This window comes from Orussus abietinus, unplaced genomic scaffold, assembly GCF_000612105.2.
Source record: "Orussus abietinus isolate OABI.00-Male unplaced genomic scaffold, Oabi_2.0 scaffold310, whole genome shotgun sequence".
In the NCBI taxonomy this organism is placed as follows: domain Eukaryota; kingdom Metazoa; phylum Arthropoda; class Insecta; order Hymenoptera; family Orussidae; genus Orussus; species Orussus abietinus.
Window position 1 is genome coordinate 61,037 of NW_019394456.1, and position 23,756 is coordinate 84,792.

General features: G+C 47.3%; 1 protein-coding gene across 1 annotated transcript in view; it reads left to right on the plus strand.

Annotated features, from left to right (window-relative positions):
• LOC105694851 (polypeptide N-acetylgalactosaminyltransferase 2) overlaps positions 1-23,756 on the plus strand; it is an 89,081-nt gene that overhangs the window by 42,376 nt on the left and 22,949 nt on the right. Inside the window, exons 2-3 of the mRNA XM_012415932.1 lie at positions 20,424-20,593; positions 21,092-21,211. Of these exons, the coding sequence (XP_012271355.1) occupies positions 20,424-20,593; positions 21,092-21,211 (290 nt within the window). The remainder of the gene's footprint in view (positions 1-20,423; positions 20,594-21,091; positions 21,212-23,756) is intronic.

Sequence of the window (23,756 nt, forward strand, 5' to 3'; positions counted from 1 at the left end):
CAGTATGCACCGGGGGAATTAATTCCCCGGCGAAAATTCGGGGCATCGCGTTTGATTCGATTTATTACACGGTAATACTTCACCCCCGCCCCGGACAGCCGACAAAATCCCCGGAATCGAGTCGGCCGCCGATATTTTCCCGGAATGAAAATTCCCACCGGCGTTTCCGCGCTTCCCCGCAATTTTCTTTTTTTTTTTTATCGCGATTCATCCCCGAAGTTCAAACGAATTTTCGGGTTTGCCGCTTCTCCGGTTTACCTTGAAAATCGGGCCATTTCCGGGGGACGTTGAAAACGTATTTCGAAACGATAGCCCGTGGGCGCATCGCACCTGCACTCGGCTGGTTAACTGGAGGTCTCCGCGGGAAATCAAGTGCCGCGGAATTGCATCCCCTCGGAGACGGAATTCCCACGTTTTCGTCCTCTTTTTCTCCCCCTCCCGCCCTCCGCGACTATGAACCTCGTTTATCCGCCCGTCACTTTACGGCGACGGGATGGAAATTGTCCTCCATTATGCACGATAACTCGACTCGCAATGTGGAACGGTTTCCAACTCCCCATCGGCCATTTTTTGGCGCAGCTTCCTCGAATTTCGTATATGTCCCGAGAAAAACAATATCCGCCGTTTCGACGGGGCAATATTTGTCGCCTAGCCCCCGACGCTTTCCGGAAAATCTCCCCTTCAAACTGACCAAAAATGGCAAATCGAGAGTCCATCGCGAGGGTCGAAAATGTCGATCGATTCCCCCAGTTGTGGGTCTCACATCGCGGGTCTTCTAATTTCCACGGATAAATGGAAAAGGGAAACGAGTCGACCCGATATATAAGCGCGACAAAGAACGTCTTTGCGCAAAACCTTCGTCGAACATTTCCGAGGATTTTCTTTTTCGCCCTCTTTTCTCTTCTTTCTGAATTTTTCTTTTTCTTTCCCCCGACTCCGCTTCGTTCGCTTCCGTTTTTCGAGGGTACCCCCTCGTTGTACCACTTTTTTTCCTTTCCGCCTGTATTTGCCGAAGCTGAGCACCCAATGAACACGAGTGCACCTGCAAGCTTGGATGGGCCATCGATGCACCGATACTTGCAGCGGCTGCACCGCCCTCGAAATTTGGCCGTCCTCTCTTCCCGTTTCCCGTTTTCTCCCTTTTTCCCCAGGGGGAGGATCCCCTCGATTCTCGCCGCGCAAAATCGCGGAAAAAGCTCCCCGGGATTTGTACACTAACGAACGGCGTTTGTTGACAAACGTCCCGTTACCCGTTTTCTTTTCTTTTTTTTTTTACAATTAACAGCCTTGCATTTTATTCCATGAAAGGCTTTTCCTTTTCGCCTCTTCCAACGAAGCACAATCGGGCGAGAATGTAAAAACCGATTAATTGCATCTGAGTACTGTAAAAGCACTGCCGCTTAAAAAGGGGACTCTTATAGGGATTGAAATGATAAGCAAGAGGTGGTATAATTTTTATTTCTCGATTTTTTTTTTTCCATTGCCGCTTAAAGGGCTGGTTCTTCCTCGTTTCGCCGGCGATCGGTGCGGAAAGTGATCGTCGATGTATCGATGCGTGTCCAGTGCGTGCATGTAGAGTATGCAACGATGCAAGTGCCCATGTCCCCTCCCTCCCCCGTCGTGCTCGTTATCATGCCTCGTCCATTTGGTCGCTCGGTCCATTTCGCTCGTGCGCTTCGTTGTCCCCCTTTATTCCGGCACAATGGCCCCAACTCCCTGCCTCTCTCTCTCTTTCTCTTCCACATCTCCGGCATCCGTCCCTTTTCATTCGCGTCAAATTTCCTCCACCGCCGAGTGACAAAGTGCCAGGGGATGCGCAGCTCTGGATTGACCAGGGATACACTTTTCCATCGCTCCTTATTTCCCTTTTAATCGTGGACAAACAATTCAGAAAGCCGGAAATAAGCTTCTTATTTTTTCTGAAAAATTTCGGAAAAGTTAGACAATTCAAGTTGAATTTACACCCTGAAAAGAAAAACACTTCATTGAACCGAAGAAATATTTTGTTAATTCCAAGAATAATTATTTGACTGAAATAAATTGTCGTAATTCCGAATAAACGTTGCGTTCAATTTATTCGAGTTTGAGTTAAATAATTATTCCTTGAATGAATTGAATATTCCTTTGATTCAATTCAATTTTTTTTTTAGTCCAGGTTGATTAAGAGGATCAGTCTGAATGTCTCCCAGTTCTCAAGGAGCTCCCTCGGTGATAAGGGCTCCGAGCGGGACGAGGATCACTGGCGAAGGTGAGAATCGCCGGGTGTTTAAGCTGAGCTCGAGGCACACACAGTCGGGGTTAAACGGTTGATTAATAATCCGCAGGAAATCCACCTAGAAGGACGAAAGTCGATTAGAATCTTGACGGGTGTCCTCTTAATTAGTCGCGTCGACGTACCTCGGGCGTTCGCTCAGGTATTCCGGAATTAAGGGGGCTCGATTAGCCTCTTGCCCTGACTGACGACTAATCCCCTCTCATCTCTGTAACGTTACCTTTTCATGAAGGAACCTCACCTCTCTAACGTATGATCATTTCGCGAAGAAAAGGTGCGAAGCTTACCTAGAAATGGCATCAAGCTTCGAGCTCGAAGGTTCCGCCGCGACTGCGCTGCGCGATGTGGGCGAGCCCTTATATAGGGGCCGGTCGACCAATCAGAAGCGACCCCATGCGGGCGACCGGCTAGCGGAGTCAAGCGCGGTCCCTACCTGGGCGCCGGTTGCTCGGCTGCCGGGCCTATATAAAGGGACGGAAGGACGCAGAGCGGCATTAGCGCTGGCGCCCTCGAGCTGGCCGGAGCTGAGAGGTAAGTAGAATCGGCCAGCTGGAAAGGGCGATCCTCCTCCTCCCACCCCTACCCTCGCCAATGGCTCTGGATCCGTCTGATCCCGCGAAGTTCGCGGAGGCGTTAATCGCCGGAAGTTGGCGGCCCTTCCGGCGCCCCGGCACGAGCTCACACGCGAGTGTGTACACACGGTCTACGGATACATGTACGCACTCGTGATGTCAGGATGTCACCGTCTTATCTCCAGCGAACTGGAGACCTTTCGCTGGCAACTTCGGGTGGGTCGAACTGAAAGTTCCTTCCGACTTCCAGCCGACTTCCTCGAGAACTTCCCGCGAGTATACGTGCATGGATGCGTGAAGGTATGTAGATCTTTTGATTTTATTTACATACTTTCATTCGTCCTTTCTTTTAGACCCGTATTTCGTCTTCAAACTGCCGGGTTCTTAAACCTGAGTAAGAGACCCGTTGAACAGTCCTCGTCCTTGTCTCAGAAGAGGATAAACGGCACCATGTCGTAAATTTCCCCTCCCTGGACCGAGGAGGGATCCTGGTGATTAAAGGCACTTCGATCCCCCCCACTGAAAAGGACGAAGCTCGCGCGATGGACGCTAGTCGTTCGTTTCCTCGAGACCGACTCGGAAGTTCGGTGCTCGAAAGGGTTCCTCGGTGGAGCGCTTCCCGAGGATTATCCCCGGAGAGTCTTCTCAGAGGATGGATCCACCCCTTCTCCGGATCACCCAACTTCCTAGCTCCCCGACCGGCGGAGAGTGGGACCCCTTTAAGTGATAAACTTTGGATATCCTACGGCGATTAAGTCCCGGAAACCCTCGGAGAGGCCGCGAAGACCGAGTCAGGACGTCGAAATCTCGATCACGAGTCCCGCGAAATGGAAAGAGGAAGAAAAGGAAAAGAAGAACCTTCATCTACTTTTATGTTCCTCGTAGAAGAGTCAAACATCGATCCCTCGACCATAAGTTGGGATTATTTTAATTATAACGCGACGTTAAGAAAATAAGTATATATGCATTCACGACATTGTGTATTCCGAATTATTAGCGATGTTTATGCGCATTAATTATAGTAAGGGGCTTACTTTTAGAGAGCTTTCATTTGAGGTTGGAAGACGGAGCGCTTTGTTATCACCGTTTATGGAACGTCGATAAGAGCGCTCCTTGAGTTTCTCCGCCAATGGCCGAATCGGCTCCTGGTTTTCCTGAGGGAACGTCTCGGGCGATTCATTGAACGACCGGGGCCAACCGCTGTTGTTCCTCCCGGGGAAAACAAACTTCTGGGGGTCGCGATGTCGGCTTCCCTTGCTTTAGATCGTTTCCGACGATTCATCTCGACGACCACCCTTGGCCACCCTCTGACCACCCTCTACACTCGCCGCTGGCCAAGCTCTCGAAGAGCGTCTTTCTCCCCGGATTTAAGGGTCAGGGATTTAAGGGGAGCTAGTGTAAATCCCACTTTTTCATCCGCCGAATTCCTTATCGCACACTCCTGTGGACTCGATTAAAAATTCACTTTGTACAGGGACCGACCCTTGACGATCCCCTTATAGCTTCAAGGGGTCGCCCTCCAACTCTTTGATAAAAATCCCTTTTTTCCGGGATAAATCAAAATGGAAATCTCCAACCTACGCAAGGACTGATTTTTCATCTCGTGGTGGATTCGTATCGCTTTCAGAGGATTTTACAATTATCAGTGGGGAATTAATAATTAATAATTCTATTCAGGGTCCGATATACTTGGGTAACTCTTTCCATCAGGTCCGAAGTCTATCCAGGAGGTTGTGAGACCGTCGAATTCGTTAAGGAACTCAAAGCGAGGTCGAATTAGCGGATTTGCGTATCAGGACTTCGTTTCCGCTCTCCTGGCTCCTCTCAAAGCGGCCTCAAAAGGACCGCTGATTGGACCTCGCCTTGTGCAACGTCTCGTCCCTTTAAATCCCTTGGGCTCCCTTTTTCTCTCCCCCCTGTCCAGGGCTGCGAACTCAAATTCAATTACCAAACCGCGTGTGCACTTAATTCGCGATACGCGGCGACCCGATTACGGTCCGATTCCTGCGGAAAATACTTGTACGAGGTCGTAGAGATCAATCGTAATTATCTGAAAAATGCATTGTTCTAAAGTAAGGTGTACACGTGTCGAGTCATGTTTGCCAATTTTCCGTGTTTCGGTAATGAAATTTTCCCGATGGTTATATCTTTTATGGTGTCCATAATGGCGGTTATCGCGTGGTCCCGACTTTCCGCAATCACTCGCAGGTTGAGGCTTGCGGAATTGCACGAAGGGCACCAATTACAATTACTCTAGGTACAATTAATGCGACCGCGTGAGGAAAACTCGCCAGGGGGCGGGAAAGGGGTGAACCTCCCTCGGCTTAATTTCCTCGGCGGACTTTTCTCTGGTTTCCTTCGTTTTTCTCCCTTTTTCTCATGGCTCGCTCTCTCTCTCGCCCTCGCCCTCTCTACCTCCTTACCGCCTAGCGACAAAGCGGCCCTCCTTTCTAAGGATCTCCACTTCCGGTCAACTCTTTTAATATCGCCCTGCAATTATGCTCATCCTCGACTGACTAAAGTTAATTATCTGGCCGACTAATTGGCGATTTCACGCGGCACTATTCTCGCAGATACGCCCTTTCAACGTCCTGCTGTTTGCATTGACCCTTAATTGGGTGATTTTTGACGAATAACCCTTTGAACACGGAGCCTTTTCGACATATGGGCGAAATTCGTCTGACCGTGCAGGCAATATTGGACCAAACGTACGGTGACTATAGTCACCTGTCGTAGCGAAAGGGTTAATTAAAAATGTTAAGGTATTATGAAAGGGTCATTCTCTCNTTTACGTTTTGGTATATATTGAATAACCCTTTCATGACATCTTAACACTTTGACTGCCGTGTCACCCAAATATCGGTGACGAATAAAAATCCAAATATGGGTGACATGGCTGTCAAAGTGTTAAGAGATCCTATGGGAGAACATATTTGGGTCAGTGGATCGAGAACTCGTTTAAATCGCTTTCGGCCGATATTCGAGACTCTCCTTTGGAAAGATGAAAAAACTGGATGTATCGAGCGATTCGGTGAAGCATATCGCGCGTCTCGTTTGCATGGTCGAGCGATATCGAATCGACGCCGTCGAAAGAGGGAAATCGGTTCCAGGCCACGTCGGCCTTAATAAGGGCATTCCGATGTGCCGGCCGTGGGATCGATCCGATCGAGGAGATCGAACAGGAATCGATTTCGGACCGCAGCCCGAAACTCCCCGATATCTCGCAGGTCGTTCGAGATAAGCGAGCGGAATCCGAATCGCGCGATTCCGACGATCGGAATTCGGATCGCCCAAAATTCGAGCCTGACTAAATATAGAGATTTGATGGAATAATTTAATGCAATTAGATAAACGTGATAAAAAATGGAGACAACCGATGAGGATTCATGGCGGAGTTTTGACGGTGACGATTCAACGTCTATTATTTTAATATAGAGATTTGATGGAAGAATTTAATGCAATTAGATAAACGTGATAAAAAATAGAGACAACCGATAAGGATTCATGGCGGAGTTTTGACGGTAACGATTCAACGTCTATTATTTTAATCGGAATCCACTATTATCTCGGTGACGTTATCAGAGAAGCAGAGAGAGTCGGGGAAAGTGAGCCAAGGCTGCGGAGTGCATTTTTCATAATATGCAAATTGCCCTGCGGGGATGAGCGAGCATTTTGAAGGGATTCTAAAGGGCTTCGAGATGTCAATTTTTACGTCGGAAAATGTAAAAATACGCGTCTTGTGCTACGCTATACACGAGGCGTGCTGGAATATGTTCATTTGCATGTCCAATCTGCATATCTCGAAGGTCGTCTTTGTCGCGGGGGAAACTCGACGGAACGGCCGGCGCGCACTTTCTTGACGGAATTAATTCTTATGGGAAGTAATTTTGACGTAAGGAGAAATGCGAGTTGTGCGTACTTATTTATACGCGTGTGCGTATGTGTATACGTACTTGCATATATGTACCTGCGTATACGTACTTGCGTGTACGTAGGGGACATAAAAATCGCGATTCGCTGCCGTAAGGAGGATCGATGTTAAACCGTCACGGTTACGCGTATGCGGCCGGAAAGAAATACCGCGGAAAGTTCGTAATGAAATTATGGTTCTCTCGTGTGGGCCGAGGGGGTGAAAAATGGCCGAGGGCCGGGACGCGGGCTCGGAATGCGAGCGATGCAATTTGTGGCTCCATCGAAATTGTTTCGTTTGCTCCATCGGCCGCGATATTATTCGGTGCGCGCGCCCTGCTCAGAATTCCCAAAAAATAGGAACTCCGCCGAAAACTGGGTTTTACTCTACGAGGGACGAAAATCGCGGGGAGAGTTTGTACCGCATGGATGGGAAGGACATCCCCGTCGCAAAGGAACCATCTCTCGCGAGCTGCCGAGGAGGAGCTCTGCACTTGTCGCGAGACTCAGCCGCGAAGCGCAAGCTGAGACTTCGGGAAAGAAGTATTAAAATTCATAATTAATTCCTGCGTATACTGAGGCCAGCGAAGAACTTCCACAAATAAGCATCGAAAATGCATCGAACCATTGAAGCTGAATTCATAATTATACCGGGAATTTTCGCAAAAGTATCTAGAGAGTTGCGCCACGCCGTGGATTCTCAAAGAAATGCCCCGCCGTTTATGCAGACTATAAGAGTTGGAAAAAAAATAGAAAAATGAGGAAGGGAGAAAAAAGTGGAAAAATGTAATGGCTGGCACGGAATTTGAAAAACCAAAAAACAAGCATCCGGGATTTCAGAGCCGACCAGTGCACACGTATTTCGCAGCCGGCGTTCGACATTCCCATCGACTGAGCCGTAATTTTCCCGATGCACTTTTCTCGAAACGTGGGATCCTCGGTCGTAGGTGCAACAGCGGCTGCGGTGCACATTCGGGGCGCAAGTGCAGGCTCGCGAGTGTACTCGCGTACTTGAACTCCACCCTGCGGAACAGGTGGAATCGCGGGGACCTCGTCGAAGCAAAACACCGAGGATTTTGCGAGGCCCCTTGAGGATAATTTCTCGTCGCAAAGTGCACGCAGGAGTCGCGCCATTTTGTGCGACTCGCGATGCAGCCCGGCGATGTCTTGACCCGAGCGAGAAAAATCAATTCCAGGAGTAAAAAAAAAAAAATAAATAAATAAACGGACCGCTTATCAAATGGAGAATTACTGGGTACTGTTTTGGATAAAATTTAATAATTTTCTGCAATCCTCGGTTAAGCTCGGCTTCGACATGAAGCTTGCCTTCCTCATAGTCGTTACATTTCCTATACGTAAATCGATTTCTATAAATCCAAGGATGTCCTTTAACGGGGAACCTTCAGATTGTCGCGCGTAATTAATCTCGTCCAGAAAGTCAATTTCTCGCTCAATGTACACCCCCAATTAGTCCCGTGACGTCAGACCTCGAGGAAACTTATCGTGGCTTTCATGAGTACTCAAAACGAGCCACTCACGAGCCCGACCCTAATTCTGCGCCTTTGAAATATAATTATCAACCGTCGCATATAATATTCATAATTTGACGGGGATAAAAGGAAATGCGCCGGAAATTCGTCTCGAGTACCTAGAATTTTTGCGACCCCGGGGGGACTTTTTATCGCCCCTTTTCAAGGTGGAGACGCCGTAAGTCAGGCATATTAAAAAAATGTCGCGAGGCTTCGTTTTCCTATACGTGTCACTTTAGGAGGGAGGGAACTCATCTCGCAGGAAAAATTAGGAGGGCCTTTTCTCCCCGACACGATCGAGGAGCTTCAAGTTCCTCATCTCCTCTTTTCGGTTCCCATTTTTGTCGGAAACAATATATCAGGCGGGGGAATCCATCGGGAAGGGGGGTTACTGGGAAACGTGGTAAACTTTCCGCTGCGTTTCCGCAGGTCCACCCATGTAAAGTTCGGAATAACCGACAATACTTTCTTCTCTTCGCGGGATACGCCGTCATGTTGGATTCAGCTTATTCAGTGAAAATTCGGAAACCCTGAAATCCGAAAATGCGAAAATGCGAAAATGCGAAAATGCGGAAATGCGAAAATACGTAAGTGCGAAAGTGCGAAAGTGCGAAAGTGCGAAAGTGCGAAAGTGCGAAAGTGCGAAAGTGCGAAAGTGCGAAAGTGCGAAAATACGAAAATCCGAAAATCCGAAAATCCGAAAATTTTAAAATACGTAACGTCGAGAGGAAGATATTTCATTCAAATTATTTAGAAAAAGAAATTAAATAAATGTAGAGGCGTGAAGGTTTTCAGAATCTTCCCTTGAGGGGGAGATGAATCGGGGAAGGAAACTCGAGACGACGAAATCCACCCCAGCAAAGCTTCTTATATTTCCCCCCAACTCGAGTCGCTCGGAAATTGACATCGTCGGGTTCCGAAAATCGAGACGAGGAGGCGCGGGGTATAAGCTCTCCCGATGATCGAATCCCGAGGGAGAGTTAGGGGTAGTTACGCGACCATCCCTATACAGCCCTCGATTTGATTCCCCGAACTCTCCCTTCAAAAGTATCCCCCAGAAATGTAATTTTTCAATTTCATTGATCATTTTGCTTTTCCGTTTCTTTGGTGATAACGGGGTCGGGATTTCGGAGTTCCTTGACTTAATTTATTCATTTCGATAACAGTAAACGAAAGGTCACCATTCCAGGATCCCTTAACCTTTTCTACTTCTCCCCTCGAATTATCCTCAACTGAGGCAATTTAAATTCATCCATTTAATTAATAATAAAAGGAAGTTCGCTATTTAGGGGTTCCTTAATTCATTCTCCACCCTACCCCCGAATTGTCCTCAAATGGGACGCTTCAAATTTATCCATTTCATCTACGGTGAAAAGAAGGTCGGCATTTAGGGGTTCCTTGACATTTTCCTCCCCCCATCTCCCGAATTTCCCTCGAATGAGGCGATTTCTTGGAAGGCGTCCCGAGGGATCGATCAGAGGCTAAATCGAGGAAGGGGTGAAAAATTGAGGGAGGCGCGAGGACCGCCGTCGGATGTCGGAAATTTCTTAAGGGGTCTCCGCAAGCACGGCGGTTCCCGTGGGAGCTTTTAGGTGGAAACGCGACACCTAAAAGCTTGTCGCAAAATCTATAGCCTCCCCTCGGTGTGCCGAGTACAACGCCGACATCGACCACCCTGATCTCAATTCCCCCTCCACCCCCTTTTGCACTTTAAGCGTTCGCGAGTCGCCACCCTCGACCTCTCCCCTCTTTTCTTTCCGCAAGAAGAGATTCTTTTTCTGGAATTTCGTTCGCCCCCTCACCCGGATCCTTTCCGAATTTTGTCGGTCGAGAGTCGTCGATCCTGAAAAGGATCCTTGGAGGGATTCGTGCAAGGATCGACGTCCCTCCCCGTGCTAATTGCTTCCCGGATCCCGAGTAATTGGAGCTGGAGGTGTTCCGAAAGTTTCCCCACGTAAATATCCAGGAGAAGGGTTGATGCAGTCGTTCGCCTTGACTCGGGCCCCACCCCCTGGCTGCCACCCTTCCGGAATGCAAATATTGGCGCTCGTTACGCTGCAGAAACGCATTCTCGTGAGACGAGGGCGGAAGTCGCTCGGCAATGCCTCCCCTTCCACCCCCGTCGATCGAGAGTTATCGATTCACCCCCTGACGTGGATAGGGCCTCCGCTTCTTGGCAAACTCAAATCGCCCCCCTTGATAACCATATTGACAAGGTTATCCCAAACCAGGAGATTCCTGCATATGTCCGAATAATCACCTTCCCCTTTCAGGGGGTGCAACGCCTCCTTGGGCGAATTCTAAAAGGAAGAATCTGGGGACGCGTCCCTCCCTTGGACGAATTCTAGAAACAGAATGCTCGAAATGAAATATTTTCCTATTTTTCTGACGTGTTCAGGGCTCTTCAGGGTGGAAGATGGCTCGACTTCCGGTATGACGGAATGCGAAGCAATGACGAATATATCGCGCCAGAGGAAGGGGTGCATCGAGAATTCTTGCACCACTTCGGCATTGTCTGCACCTCCGAGAATGCACCGACTGCGAGTGCAGGGAGGAAATTCCACTAGGGATTCCCACGTATCTGGGGATTTCTGGGGGAAATCGCAATAAATTCGCGTTACCGGGAAATTAACCGACTGCTGGCGAAGGGAGGCTCTTGCATCCCCTTTTTTGCAGTCGGGGTAAATCATCCTCGAAGTCTTGTTTATGCTCCTACGAATTGCGATAATTGCGGATTTGAATAATAACGATTAAGGAGACCAATTAAGAATAATGATTTCACTGGAATAAACTGAAATTGTCATAATTCCGAAGAAACGTGGCATCCAATTTATTCGAGTCCATTCTAGTCAATTAATTATGCTTCGGATTAACAAAATATTTCATTGGTACCATTCAAAGAAATATTTCTCGGGTTCAATGAAATTCATTTCTCAGTGCTTCCGTGAATTCCCCAGGAAATCCAGAAAATCCCGAGCCCTTATCATTTATTTAATAGTTAATTGTTGGTACGTCTATTTTTTCGTTTTTTTTTTCCTTTTTCGGTTGCCCTCGTTACGCGGTAATTACTGGTTACTTGGGGGATGATTTAGCGACCCGCCCTGGAGTGGTGAATAAATTAGGGCCCTCAGGAACACCGGTTCCTGGACGGGTGTCTTAGGGGTGAGTTAAGCCCCCCTGACAAGGGGACTTAACCGGGGGCGAAGTTTAAGAGTGACTGCCCCCCGCTGAAAGTTTAACGCCGAGGTGTGCGGGGGTAAATCATCCCAAACCCTTGTTTATGCGTCTACGAGTTAAGTTACCGAGTACTCGAGTGTGCAAAGAGGGTGGCTCGATTAATTATGGTGGTTTACACCATAACGTCGCTCGATTCTCGCGGTTCGATCTAAGCTGAAGATATTCCGTGCATAATCGCGAGATCACCCCTAAATCCGCGATTTGACACTGACGAGCAACGATAATACGCAATGATAAGGCGCGACGATAATCGCAAAGTTAAGGTCGTTTTATATACACATATAAAATGTGAAAATATTTATAAAAATTTTCTCCAAACTGGGTGCATCGCATCATTTGAAATTTCAGCACGAGATTATGGAGGCCCTAAAGAATAGCGCGATGCTCGTGAAATTTCATTAATATGTGTGTGTGTGTCCTTGGTTCTAGTCTGGGATAAATAAAACATTTTCTGTTAAAAGTGAAATTTCACGAGCATCGTGATCTTCTTCCGGGCCTCCATAATCATATGCAGAGATTTCAAGCGATTCGGTGCACCCAGTTTGAAGAAAAGTCGCAAAAGCGATGGACCCCTCAGCCGTTACATTTGCATCGCCTTAAGGCATGACGACAAGAAAGTACGATAAGGCGCCCCGATAAGACGCGACGAAAATTCCTGGAGGGTCCCTCCGGGCTAACATCCAGCTGAAGAAATCGAGGGGTGAATCCGCAGTTTTCTACGGGAAATAATTAATCACCGTAATTCCCCCCTTGGAGGAGGAGGGGGGCCAGGGTAGAACTCACAATTACGAGGGCTCTTCTCGGAATGGAAATTCGATGGGGGGAGCACTAAAGGGCGAGTCCGAGGGGGTGAAAAAGGAAAAGGGGGCAAAAGTTGGTATCAGGGTCGAACGGATACGACGACGTTAAGGGGGGTAGTTAAGGAGGAGACAACTCGAGATTTGGTAACTTTCAATCTGATCCGAAGTTCCAGGCCCGGGGGCGACCACCCCGTGCAGCTGCAGCTGCATACCTCGGCCCGCTAATAAATTGGGGACCCAAGATATGCACTGGAGTTAAGATGCGTATCCGAGGGGTAAATCACCGCCGAATCCGTTTGCCCTCCCAAGGGCCCCGATAAGGGTCGAAATTAATTCCCCAGGATTTGAAAAAATTATTCCACCCCCATTTATCATGGAAATTCGATCACTCTGATATACCGATTCAATCGAGGTGGGTTTAATTAACGGGGAGAAATTATTCGGGGAGAGGGGAGGGGGTGGCTCGCGTTAAATCCGAATAAATCCGAGGGAGGTCTTTCTCGGACCAGAGTTTCCACCCCTTCTCTCGTCTTTTCTCGTCGACTCCTTTCGCTGTTTCGCTCCTTTTGCCCTGCCCTTTCCACCCCCTGGGGGAGGTGCGCCCTCGTAATTGCGAATTCCACTAATTAAGGATCCGCGGGATCGCGATGCTTAATTATTTCCCCGGCTGTGAGTCCTGCCGGGATTACTCGGCTTTACGTGTCGATTCCTCCTGACGCTTTTCCTGTATTTTTCTTCATTTTCTATTTTTCCGTTTGGAATTTCTCTCGGGGGTGCAACTCGTCGAGTCCGCCCTTGCACCTGACCCTGCGATTCCAGAGGGGCATTAAATGCATGCGGTCTTTCTGAGAAAAAGGAGGATATTTGGAAATTCTCCTCGTATCTCAATTTCCAGGGGACCTTTCTTGAGGGGTGAGAATAAGGGATGCATCGATGCACCCTCGGGTGCATCGGGAGCAGACAGTTCCCGTTTCTCGTTCCGTCTATCTCGCGCAGCTCCAGTCCGCCTCTGTTTGTTCAGGGCGCATGCCAACCCCGTATGCACCCCCGTATGCACCCCCGTANCGTATGCACCCGGCATACCCTCCCTCAGGAGCCTGCGTACCGGGATAGCGAAGCAATTGCTGGGTCCCAGGTGTGCACCCGACTATGCACCACCCCGAATTGATCATACACCCTCGCAGGGATGCACTCTACCCCCCACCCCATCCCTCCCGGAGAGTACCACCATTCGCACGCTTCAAACCTCGAGGTGCGTATTTTTTAAATTCAACTCTGAATGAGAAATACCCCCGAGGTGCAATATCATGAACATGGAGTCGTACCTTTGGGGGGTGAATTTGAATTTTCTTCTATATGCTTCATATGAGGGTGCCACTCGCGGGCCTCGGACTTCGAAATTTGGGAAACCTCCAAGTGTACGTTACTTAAATTCCACTCAGAAAGAGAAACACCCCCGAGGAGCGAAATTATTAATATGATTTCTCTTGACGCGAACTTTGAGGGGGTGAATTTGAATTTTCTTGTATATAGTGCATGCGCAGGGAGGATGTCCGCGCTTAGAAAATCGAGAATCGATGGCCCTATTTGCAGAGATTCTTGGGGTAGCAGGGGGGTGGTATTTATCAGGGGTGCATGCAGAAAGGTCGCTTCCTTCCCTCTAATGACCGGCCTTAATGGGGGTGCTCGAAGGGGTGCACGTTGCACGCGTCCGTTCCCACGGAACCCGCAGCCATTAGGACCATTTCCAGTGACGTCACTTGGTCCCGAGTGCATCCTTGCCGGGCTGGGGTCTGATAACGCGATAACGTGAGGAGGGGCTGTTCAAGGGTACCATGGAAATTCGCAACATCTCGGATACCCCTGACCATAGAATTTTGGGGTGAAAGAGACATTCCAAAATTGAGAATAAATAGAAAAGCGTGATAAGAACGCGTTGACTATAACGAGGTTGCATATTTAATAGCTAATATTTTGAATTCATCATTTGGTAAACCACCTGATACTTAATGGTTAATAAATTATATTCATTTTTTTTGTGAACCACCCCGTATTTATTGGTTAATATTTCACATCCATTTCTGGGCGATGAACCGCCCCATGTTTAATAGCTATTATTATATATTCATTTCTGGGTGAACCACCCCCGTTACCGGCGCCATTACTGCCGGCGCCGGAAGTCGCCTAATGACGAAACTATACGGAAGCGTGTTCTTGGCCACGTCTGCACCAGACCCCAGAAATTCGTCTTGGCCCGACTCGCCTCTTTATGCAGCTTGCACCTCGGCTCGCGGCGAAAGCTCGCCTCCGTTGTTCGCAACCCCATGTGCAAGCTGCGTACCGCTGCGTAAGTACTGGCACGAAGTACGAGGTGGATTTTGCACCTCTAATTTTCCTTCCCCCTCGAGACTGCAGAAAAATTCTCTAAGAAGATTGAAAAAAAAAAATAAAAAAGCAAACCCGAAAGTCCTTCATTTTGGAATTTTTGTCTCGATTCTTGGGTAACGCAAAAGTCGAAAGTACCTCCTGTAAAGACGTTATCGTCGCTTCCTGGGGATAGCACCTTTTCTCACATTTTTACATTTCTTCCTTTTTTCCCCCTTTTTCACCGAGACCCTTTAATGCACTACCCAGGAATTCCGTTGATTGACGAAAATCGGGAGATTGCCGGGAAAGCTCAACGGCTCCCGGGGGAATATTTCGCGGGATTTATGGAGGCTTTATGCCGCCGTAAAGCCGGCCGGGATGAAATTGTAAATTGAACTGAAAAAGGGAAGGGGCTGGAAGGAGGGCGGAAAAACGCCCATCGCTCGATCACGGGGCTTGCACATTTTTGCATGGCGAGACCCATGCAGTTTGACACGCGTTTTGATCCCCACGAGAGTTTGGGCCGCATCGATGCACCCGGTCCGTTTTTTTTTTCTTCTTTCTTTCTCCTTTTTCCTCGGCCGGGAAATGCCATTTATGTTTTCGGAGCATCCAATATGCAATAAACGACTTTTCGGGGAAAATCGGCGAGTACATCCCCTTCGGGGTCCCCATTGACGTTCGCACCCTCGAGTTGCATCTGAAATGGAACTTTTTTTTTTTTTCGACGTTTCACTTACTCTCAAGACATTCATTTTTTTCGGGAGACCCAAATGCGGCGAAAAGTGCACTCGATGCTAGAAGAAATTCTGTGAGGGGAAGAAAGTAACGGGCCGACAGTAAATATACATTAGGGGTGCACCGGCTACACGGGAAAGCTCTCGGGGGGTTGGTTCTCGTGGAGTCGTGTCACTTTTCGTAATTCCACGTGTTCCGAGCGGTGCCCTTTTCCCGCCCCATGTCCTCCGAATTTTGTTTCCCGTCTCCTCGATTTTTTAGCAATTTTTTATTCACCCTCCTAGTCTCGAATTATACGAAGTCTTCAAAATTCCCGAAATCCACTTTCCCTCCAGGTTGGCCAAGTCGTATAATTTATTAACGCTTTATCTGCCCACGAATTTCGAAGTTAATGGCGATCACTGGTATCGTAAAGCCGATTGATAGGCTTCTGGTAAATAAATTGTCAAAATGCATAATTCATAGAAATCTATATGAGGCAGGGGTTGCATAATATCTCGCAATGCCACAAGTTGCCAGATATCTTTTTTCCATTCCTTGACCGGGAAAACTGTGACCTCCCCAATTTTATAATTTCTTCTTCTCCCGCACTGCTGGGCAAAAATGTTTGAGGTCCAACGGAAAATTGTGGAAAAAATGGGAAAACTCGCGACGTGCGAACCGGGGAAGATTCGAACTCTGGCATGTCCTGGAGGAAGACGGGTCCCGATTCGCATAATCGGAAACCGTGGTCTGGAGTAGGCGCAATTCAGCCGGAATCCCGATTGCGAAATCCGAGGACGACGGCGTTCGGGAATAGGCGCCTATCCCGGGATAACAAGGCAGGCTCGGGAGAGACTCCCGATGGATACGGGAACAATGCTCCGGGAGTGGTTTCGAGCCAGCACTCGGTTTCAATTTTCAATCATCCGCGAGTAAGCCGCACCCCTTCACAGCCCCCGGCACCTGCTAATACCCTGTCAATTGTCTTCCCTTCCGAGGGGCTCCAGAGATCTTGCCGACACGGCAGCTTCCGCTGCGGAATTAACCGGAACAATAAAAGAAAAAAAGAGAGAGAGAAAAAAAATTCACCCTACATTCCGAACGCGAGAAAACGACCCACAAACGTTAAAGTACCTCGAATTGGAAATGTAAACCGAGTCGAAAAGTCCTATGGAATTTTTTTCTACGATGCATCGTTAACCCGTAATAATTCATTGAAAAATGTTTAATCGAGCGCGTGGAGTGTCGCACCGAGCGCGGCGCGTCGCCGCGTCGAGGATGATCAGCCAATCGGAATCGCGTTTTAATTCCGCCGCTACGATGGGATTTCCGTTGGAGCCGCGGAACCCCTCGCCGATTGGCTTTTCCTCCCCGGGAGAGGGCCGGATCCAGGGGAAAGTAGCTATTGTTGCCGGTTAATTAAGGGAATTGATGAAAGATTAAGGATCCTTTCTCCTGGAGCCCTCAGGCCCTCTGCTGATTGGCGACGTATTGTGCCGAGATATCCGAATGACTATAGGCAGTGTCATTGTCCCTCTGTACCTGCAGAACTCCATCCTACCATAGAATCGAAAAGTTTCCGATGAAGCCGAATGGGAATGATAAGGGGCAAAAAAGCCCATTATCCGATTGCGTCCTTCCGGTTAATTAATTGTTTGCGGATCGTTAGCTCAAAGGGTGGCAAACTTTTCTGCTGATTTTCTTTTCCTGGTCCCTCCTTTTCAACCTCCCCAATTTTCGCAACGCTTAATATTTAAATTAATATATTTCTCTATTTAATTGACATTCCGTTTAGTGTTGGAATTCTTTAATTAATGTTCATTCATTACTTCCTTTATTTCCTTTCCGTTTCGCACCTTTTCATGACGGGCAGGTCTCGGATTAATTCCGGCGTTTCCGGTTTTCATTGCTCGGAAATGACACGCGAAGCGGACCGTGCACCGGAAGCCGGAAGTGCCTCGGGTTGTCTCCCGGTAGTCCTGACAATTGACTTCCGTTGAGACCGTGAACTTCGTCGTGTATAGAGTTACGGGTTTAACGAACTTCGATCGGCATCACCGTTTCTGCTGATTAAATAAGACCTCGCGCTCGTAACAGTATCCGCTGCTTATTACTATCATTCATCACATAAATTCCCTTCATTCACGTTTTCACTATTATTATTCCCGACATTAAATCATTCGAATCAAGTAAAACCTCGAGGGTATAAATACCTTCGCTGCTTATCGCAATATTCTTATCACTTACATTTTCACAATTTTTATTTCTGATTTTAATTAAGCTTAATTCAGTAATCATACTCGCCGCTTATCGCGACCATTTATGTCGCCATTTACAGTCGTACTCGAAATTCGCTCGAAGTTTACTCGAAATTCCCCGGAAAGTGAGAAAATCGTCGGTATTGGTAATTGCATGATTTAGGGGAATCCACCCGGTGTCGCGGTTGCCGGGGCGCGAGATTACATTTATCGGTGTAACCGGGTAAAATTGACGGATTAGCATAAACAAGAAAATCCGATTGGGGAAATCGACGCCCCTTAATGGGCCACCAGGGCAAATAATTGCTCGCGAGTGGACGCGCCGCGGATTTAATGTCGGGGAGTATGTCCATGGGTCAGCTGTCCACCTTTGGACCAACCGAATGCCGGGTTTGCCGAATCCACGGACGGTTTCTATGCAAATCTCCTCATAATTCACGAGAGAGAGAGGAAGAGAGGTCCGATCCGGCGTGCAGGAAATATTCTCGGGGTGGCCGCCTTCCTCGTTGCCTCTCACTCGCTCCCACGGCGCGCCCGATCGCTCGGTCTCTCTCGCACTCACGCGCACCCCCGACCTCCCTCGGGGCTCGCCAAATGGAAATTGGAGAAAACTCCTCCCCGGCGGAACGGACGAAAATAACAAAGCGAATCGAAAAAAAGGAGCCCTCCCTTGCCAAGGAATCCCTGAGTTACGGCCCTACCAACCCCCTGGGAAATAAAAAGAAATAAAGAATCGGCAAATTCGGAAATCGGACACCCTTCGAAGTCCTCCCTAATCGATCATCCGACGTTAACATTTTCTCGGGGAGGTTATCTATAAAGAAGAGGTACCGGGCGGATGAGAAGCGAATGTGGGTCGCTTCTAAAATTGGCCTTTTTTAATTTTGAATAATTTCTCCTTCCCCCGAATTGAATATACGGACGGTAAAAATGGCCGCCGCGAGTGCTCCCTGTGCGAGCCTCGACTTGAACCTCGAAAAGCTCCGTAATTAAAGCTTTGAGGCCGGCTGCGATTCCTGCCGTCCAAAGCTGCATTTAAAATTGCACAGAGGGCGAAGAAAAAAACCTTCATTTCGCCTCCGCTCTGTTTTATGGACATTAATCAGGACACGCTGGCCAATAAAGGCGACTCGCGTCGCATTGTCAAAAGTCGAACCATGGATGATTCTCTTCCTATGCGTAAATAATCTCAACATTTTCAACGTTTCCCGGTACTAATTCTCAAATACTCTAAATTCGGACGGAAATATTCAGTTATCGATTTTATAAACATAGAGAAAGAGTGTATGAAATAGGGATATGAAAAACGGGACATCCTCTTCATCTGCTCGAGCTGATTAAATGACGCGTAATCTCTCTAATGGAGACTTTAATGATTTCATCGTCCGCCATTGAGCAATCGCGAGTTATTAGACCCGACGTTACGGCACGATTGCGGCACTGATAACACCGATTACGGCGGAAAATGGCGCATTACCGTAATTATTGAGGGAGTCGTTAAAGCGCTTTAAAACGGCCCCGAGGAAACCGATTCGATATCCGGCCTGATCTCTTGCTCGTTGCGAAAAGTATTTCGTAAACGAGACTTCGAGGTATCATTCGACTCCGATTTCACGGTCTTTACAATCTCCGAGACCAATTGCAAATCAATTCATTCCTGCATCCCCTTAGGCTGCAGCGAATGTCCCGATTTAACGCGGCTCGGATAAAAATCGGTAAATCAAGAAATACTATAGAAAAAAACAAATCAGTATAGAAAGAAAATATAACAATAGAGAAATAAAGAAATCCATTACACGGCGAAATTCGAAGAAGGATTAATTCTGCAACCTTTCAAGGGATCGATCAATTCGAATCTGCAATTGTGCTGCTCCGACTTTTTTATACAGACTAAAGGCACACTGCAAAGAAAAAATGTTATTCTACCAAAGAAATATTTTCTTAATTCAAAGAATAAATATTTCTCTCAAACTGAAATTAATTGCCATCGTTCCGGAGAAAGGTTGCAGCCAATTTAATCGAGGTTATTTGAATAAAATAATCATCCTTTGAATTAGCAAAATAATTCTATGGTTAAATGACTTTTTTTTTTCTTAGCGAAGGTATAGGTTCAAAGAGAACGAGGAGGAAAATAAAAAAAATGGGTATGCGAAGAGGAAGAAATGGCGGAGGAATTCACCAGAGCGAAAATCGATGATCTATGAACGGACGGATCGAGTTATCGAGATAAACGACGTGCCGCGCCGCGTTATCCGGATAAATCGTCGAGGGGTGATAACGAATCGGTTCGAAGCCTCTCGGGGGGTTTATCAAGTTTTATCCAGCAGGATGCACCTCGGTGCAATGCCGTGCCCTGAAAACCGGATGCAACAGCTTGCCGCACCCCCGACAGCTCGGCTGCACTTCCGGTTTAATATGCGCCCCGATCCGTGAATTAATATTTCGAAATGCCTCCTGCCCCTCCTTCGACCCTGGAATAAAATCTAGAATTTCAGGAATTAATTAAATCCCCTATTGGATTTCTAATTCTTCATATTTCACCACTAACATTGATATCTCATTTCTGCCAGGTTTTGATTTCATAATTCTTTACATCCCACTCTTGATTTCCGACCCAGGATATATCAGAGATTTCAGACACTTGATGTGATTATTATTGGCGTGATTTTTAATGTTCCACGTCCTGTTGGGATGACTTTTAATATTTCATATATTCTTGATGTCGGATTTTTTATTTCCGGGATTTTCGAATTTTTCAGAACGAAAACAGAGCTTTGAGGCTGAAAGAGCCGGCCTCGTTGGCCCTTTCCGGCGGAAGTTCCGGTTCTTACGTGGACACCGATGGCACAGCTATGGTGATGTCCTCGGAGCTCCTCTCCGTGCCCACCCCCGACCCGAGGGTGACCTGGAACTATTTCGACGAGCAAGGGTGAGTTACGTTTCATATCGCTAAGGGAAAACAAAAATTTCACCCCGGGTCAAAGATTTTCCAACGACATCCAAAAATCGCCACCCATCGAAAAAACCACCTCCACCCTATGAAAAGAAATGTCACAGAAACAAAGAAATATTCTGTTAATTCGCAGGATAATTATTTAACTCTAACTGGAATTAATTGGATGCAACGTTTCTTCGGAATTATGACAATTTTAGTTAATTCGAGTCACAGTAATTATTCTTTGAGTTTACAAAATATTCCTTTGGTGATATTCAAAGAGATACTTCTTTGGTTCGATGCCTTTTTTTTTTTTTTTTTTCTTAGGGCATGTACCCCTCATTTTTACGATTATCCCCCCTTCTTGACTCCGGAAGAAAGAGGGGGGTCGGTTAAAAGACAAGGGGCTCGATCGGCGCTTATCACTCGTGATAGCGAAGGGCTGAGCATCAAGTGGGAAGAGGTGAAGTGTTTGTTCCCTCGGGATTCCAGGTACGTGTCCAGGGGAGGACTGAAAGCGGGAGAGGATCCCTACTTCAGGAACAAGTTCAACCAGGAGGCCTCGGATGGACTTCCCAGTAACCGGGACATCCCCGACACTCGCAGCGCCATGTGAGTCTTGAATTTCTAACGAGCTTCAATTTAATTTTCACTTTGAAAATGAAACTGATCACGATAAAGAAAAAAAAAACATTATAAAAAGGCTCACTCCTTTGTTTTAAGTGTCAAAGATTTTAATTCAAAACTTTAAAATTAGTGTCCACTTTCAACGTGAAATTCGTCACGACAAAGAGTATTCAAGTAATGACAACATTTTTGTAATCCGAGACTAGGCTGTTTCGTTTCAATAGTGTGTAAACAATAGATACCCTTTTGCGTGTACATGGAGGGTAGCTGAGGTTAGGGGGAATTTTAATATTTGTAAATATGAATTTTTATTTCATTTCCCCCGCCTCGAGGAAGGCAGGGCAGAGGGAGAGAGGGGTTCCGGGATTCTTGGGGAGGACAAACGCCGGGACACTTTATTCCCCCGTGCAATAGACATCCCCTTCGATCGATCGAGTCGGGGCTCTGGGGCGGGTTTGCCCGCGGTTTGCAAAAAAATCCAATTTTCCGAGTCGCGCCCTGCATTTGTCACTCGGCCCCCCGGGCGGCCATTGCGCTTTTCGCGAGTTTCCCCGCAGCCACGCGTCCGCTCCCTCGGGAGTTTCGGGATCAAACTTTGCCCGCCTCGAAATTCCCCCCTGGAGTCCCCGATTTTTCCGATTCCCTTCTTGGAAAGGGGAAGAGATCGGCTGGGAGCTCGGAAACTAGAAATCGTACAGTGGGCGACACAAATGGTGGAAGACCTCCCCTAAGAGGATTAAGCTACTCTCCCATGTACACGTAATTTAACAATATCCCCCTTAACAAAAAAAAATTAAATAATCACTATCTCCACCTTGTACTATTAAACAAATCTATACAAAAATTATTAAATCCACTCTGCTTTTTTTTCTGGTCAATCGTTTTAATTCATCTGATTAAACACGGCTTTGGGGAGACAAGGAGAGAAATAAATTAATCAAGTTCGTCAAATTAATAATGTACAACGAATTCAAAGTAAAAAAAAGGTGAGGGGGGACGGGCACAGGGGGAGAGTTCAATGGGGATTGAGTTTGCGAAGTTTAGGAGGGCTCCTTGCTTAATGGTATTGCCTGGTCGGAAAAGCCCTCTGCCCCCTTCCGGCGCGGCTAATAAAAAGACGAGAGAGGAAGGACTCGTCGATCCAATCCCGATCAGACTCTCTTGTCACGGCGCATCCGAGCCAGACTCACTCCAGGATCGACGACAATAACCTCCGACTTCCTTTATTCCCTCTCGTCCTTTATCGCCCGGCACTTTATCCTATTTCATTAAGCTGACGCGATCTGAAAAACCCGGAGACTCCTGGCACGTGTCTTACCTTCGCTCAGGATAATTACTGAAAGATAAAAGATAATCGTTCCCAAATTTTTCGACGTTTCACATCTTTAAGTATTTAAATTATTTAAGTTGTTCCAATGTCTACGAATTTTCAAAGTCGTATTCTGAAATTAATCCGAGCCAATGTATTCATTCTTGAGATTTGGAACCTATCAAGAAACTCGTAGTGTCGAATGATAAGCGAATCGCACTTTGAGCTTCAATGAGATGCTATGAGTACTTAACGCCAAGGATCCAAATTTCCTCCATTACCGTAGAAAAAGAAATGAGCGTTTGATCAACTCAAAACATCGAGCGAAAAAAAGTCAGGAATTTTTCTTTTACGATTTCCCTTGGAGGGCACAAGCCACGGCGGAATTTCGCAAAATTTCTACGAGTTTTGCGGAATTTCGACTTTTCCTCCCCCTAGGTCCCGAGGGACCCGGGTCCGGCACAAAGAGAACGTCCCGTTGGAGGGGGTGGAAGGGTTTCAGACGCTTCAGACACTTTAGACACTTTGGGCGAGCGTTTTCCCCGTTTTCGCGGATGGCGGGAAAATAGGCGAAGTGTCACGAAGCGCGGCCCTCTTGATACATTGGGTCCCGTCGAGCCTCCTCTCGCGAACGACGTTGTAAAAGGACCAGATTTATTTAACGAAGTCACGTACGTCGAGAGATTCAGTTACTTACCCCTTCTACAAACCCTCCCTTGATTTGTCGGCCTCACCCCGAAAAGCGGCTCGCAATTCGTTTATTTCGCTTCCTAGATATGAATCCCCATCAACGTCCTCCAGAGGTCCTTATCCTGTATCACCTCGAAAGCCCTGTAATCTAAAAAAATTGTTAGTAAATTAACCGATTCCTTTTACGGTTACGATGATGTATACAAACATTTTGCCTATCATTTTTGTTACATTTTCCTTGCATATAGCAAAAATGGGAAAGTAGGGAACTGCAACTTCAGTAAAGTTCGTGTCGATTCGAACGATGAAATTCGTCGCCATCGTCAAGCATTATTCTCCACGTCCTGGAAACGTGTCCTCTGTCTCTCTTTTTCTATCTCTACCCTTCTATATGAACTAATATTACATGTCCCTCCCTTCACCCCTTTCCGCGGTTTTTTATCACCCTGCCGGCTGACGCCGTGTTACCGGGGTTACGTCTCTTTGGCAGAAACCACCCCAGGACCTCGAACCTCCCCGACAGGAGCTGCA